The sequence below is a fragment of the Charadrius vociferus genome, unplaced genomic scaffold (genome assembly GCF_000708025.1).
Source record: "Charadrius vociferus isolate BGI_N301 unplaced genomic scaffold, ASM70802v2 scaffold50, whole genome shotgun sequence".
Taxonomy (NCBI): Eukaryota; Metazoa; Chordata; class Aves; order Charadriiformes; family Charadriidae; genus Charadrius; species Charadrius vociferus.
This window is the reverse complement of record NW_009646445.1, coordinates 523,876-526,669: the sequence shown is the minus strand read 5'-3', so window position 1 is coordinate 526,669 and position 2,794 is coordinate 523,876. Positions and strand designations below refer to the sequence as shown.

Here is a 2,794-nt window from a genome sequence, read left to right as displayed (position 1 = left end):
AAGGCAGGATTATTGATGTAAAATGTGATCCTCCAGATTGCAATGGAAAGGCGAGAGAAAAATGGCCTTTGGTGCTTTGCCAAGCACACGAGTCCTTTGCCCTATTTCTGGGCCGACATAGTTACCTCCTAACGTGGAGGCCCTTTGCCTCAGAAGCTATGGGGAACCCTAAGACCCTTCTGGAGACTCTGCAGCCTTTTAGGAGGGGCTGGCTGTGGGGATGGTTTGGCCGCCAAGTTAATCCATAATTCGTAACTGAATTATGTCCAACAAATAGACTTCATTTGGAGATTGCTCACTGGCCTTAAATAGTGCTTCTTGCGTTGCTGGTGATTCCTTGACTTGTCTTATCCCCTGGGTGGTGAGACAGGGGAGCCTTTAGATTGGTTTCACAAGCTGAGTTGAAGTGCTGTGTGCTGGTGAACACCACGGCATCATTAGGTGAGTGGCTGCTGAGCACTCAGTACTCCTGTTGCACGTGTTGTAGGTCAAAAGCGGGCTATTATACATGTACACTTTTCCTCTGAGTTACTTTTCTAGCAATTGATCTTCATCTGCTGGGCATGTAAATGCTGCAGTTTGTTAGAGTCCCTGCTAAATACCTCCTTCAAAGTGACAGAGAGACAACCCCCGCATCTCTACCAGTACTCTTCAGTGGTGAGATACTGAAGTGCGTTTGGGTAAATGTTGCATCTTCCTTTTCTCTCATGCTTCCCTCCCCCCTCTCTGTTTTGTTTGTTTCAGGTTCTCGGCCTTTTTGGATCTACACAGTGGAAGTTGCATCTTGTGTATGGCGTGGTTAAGCTTGCAGCCTGTCACCTCGGCCTTCCTCCATTTTGGGCTGGTTACTTTTGTGCTGTTTTTGCATGGTTTGCAGGTGGATGCTGGCCTGACGGGAGACTCAACCAGTTCAGTACAAAACAGCTCGTGTTCAGGATCTTTTGACTGCAAGGAAGGTGTTATCCTGCCAATATGGTACCCAGAAAACCCATCCCTTGGGGACAAAATTGCCCGTGTTATCGTATACTTTGTAGCACTGATCTACATGTTCCTTGGAGTCTCCATCATTGCAGATCGTTTCATGGCATCTATAGAGGTCATTACGTCACAAGAGAAAGAAATCACGATTAAGAAACCCAATGGAGAGACCACGACAACCACCATTCGGATTTGGAATGAAACTGTTTCCAACTTGACCCTCATGGCTCTGGGCTCCTCTGCTCCTGAGATCCTTCTGTCTCTGATAGAAGTGTGTGGGCATGGATTCATAGCTGGAGACCTGGGGCCGTCTACAATTGTTGGCAGCGCTGCTTTCAATATGTTTATCATCATTGCCATCTGTGTCTATGTGATCCCTGATGGGGAAACCAGAAAGATAAAACACCTGAGGGTTTTCTTTGTCACAGCTGCGTGGAGCATCTTTGCTTACATCTGGTTGTACATGATCCTTGCTGTCTTCTCTCCAGGTGTGGTTCAAGTCTGGGAAGGTCTGCTCACACTTTTCTTCTTTCCACTTTGTGTTCTTCTGGCTTGGATAGCAGATCGACGTCTGCTTTTCTATAAGTATATGCACAAAAAGTACCGTACTGACAAGCACAGGGGCATTATCATAGAATCAGAAGGTGATCACCCTAAGGGAATTGAGATGGATGGCAAGATGATGAACTCCCACTTTCTGGATGGAAACTTAGTGACTGTGGAGGGGAAGGAGGTAGATGAATCTCGCAAAGAGATGATCCGGATCCTTAAGGACCTGAAGCAAAAGCACCCAGAAAAGGACTTGGACCAGCTGGTAGAAATGGCTAACTACTATGCCTTGTCTCATCAGCAAAAGAGCAGAGCCTTTTATCGCATTCAGGCTACCAGAATGATGACGGGAGCTGGCAATATTCTGAAGAAGCATGCAGCTGAGCAAGCCAAGAAGAGTACCAGCTTGCATGAGGTGCGGCCAGATGAACCTGAGGAATTCATCTCCAAAATTTATTTTGACCCGTGCTCCTACCAGTGTCTTGAGAACTGTGGTGCCGTTCTCCTGACAGTGGTGCGGAAAGGGGGGGACATGTCCAAGACCATCTATGTGGACTATAAAACAGAGGATGGCTCTGCCAATGCTGGTGCTGACTATGAGTTCACAGAGGGGACTGTTGTCTTGAAATCAGGGGAGACCCAGAAGGAGTTCTCAGTGGGAATTATTGATGATGACATCTTTGAGGAAGATGAGCATTTCTTTGTGCGGCTCAGTAACCTCCGTGTGGTGGACAGTGAGGAACCTCCAGAGCTCAGTAACTCCCCGTATCCAAAGGCCATATTGGCTTCTCCTTGTGTGGCCACAGTGACTATACTGGATGATGACCATGCTGGCATCTTCACATTTGAGTGTGATGTTATACATGTCAGTGAGAGCATTGGTGTGATGGAAGTCAAAGTCCTAAGGACATCAGGTGCTCGGGGTACAGTCATAGTGCCATTTAGGACAGTAGAAGGGACAGCGAAAGGAGGTGGAGAAGACTTTGAAGACACTTATGGGGAGCTGGAGTTCAAGAATGATGAAACTGTGTAAGTACCCAATTTGTTTCTGTTCCTGGGTCTAGTTTTGGTATTTAACCCAAGATTTTGCCTCCATTACAGGTGAATGCTGACAAGGGACACACTTCTTTCTTCAGCTTTCCTTCAGTTTCCCTACTTACCTCTTTCAGGCAAGAACCGACAGCAGGATTTAAGAGCTCAAAGCTCTTGTCCCTTCTCTCTTGGGAATGACAAAGTGAGGCTTAGAAATACTGCGGGGGGCGGGGGG

At 47.1% G+C, this 2,794-nt stretch overlaps 1 protein-coding gene across 7 annotated transcripts in view; it reads left to right on the top strand.

Moving 5' to 3' along the window:
* Nucleotides 1–777: 777 nt before the first annotated feature.
* Nucleotides 778–2,794, top strand: part of SLC8A3 (solute carrier family 8 (sodium/calcium exchanger), member 3) — a 98,938-nt gene continuing 96,921 nt past the window's right edge. For all 7 annotated transcript variants that reach the window (XM_009882156.1, XM_009882131.1, XM_009882115.1 and 4 more), the window contains exon 1: nucleotides 778–2,556. In XM_009882156.1, the coding sequence (XP_009880458.1) occupies nucleotides 791–2,556 (1,766 nt within the window). In that variant the 5' untranslated portion in view covers nucleotides 778–790. The remainder of the gene's footprint in view (nucleotides 2,557–2,794) is intronic.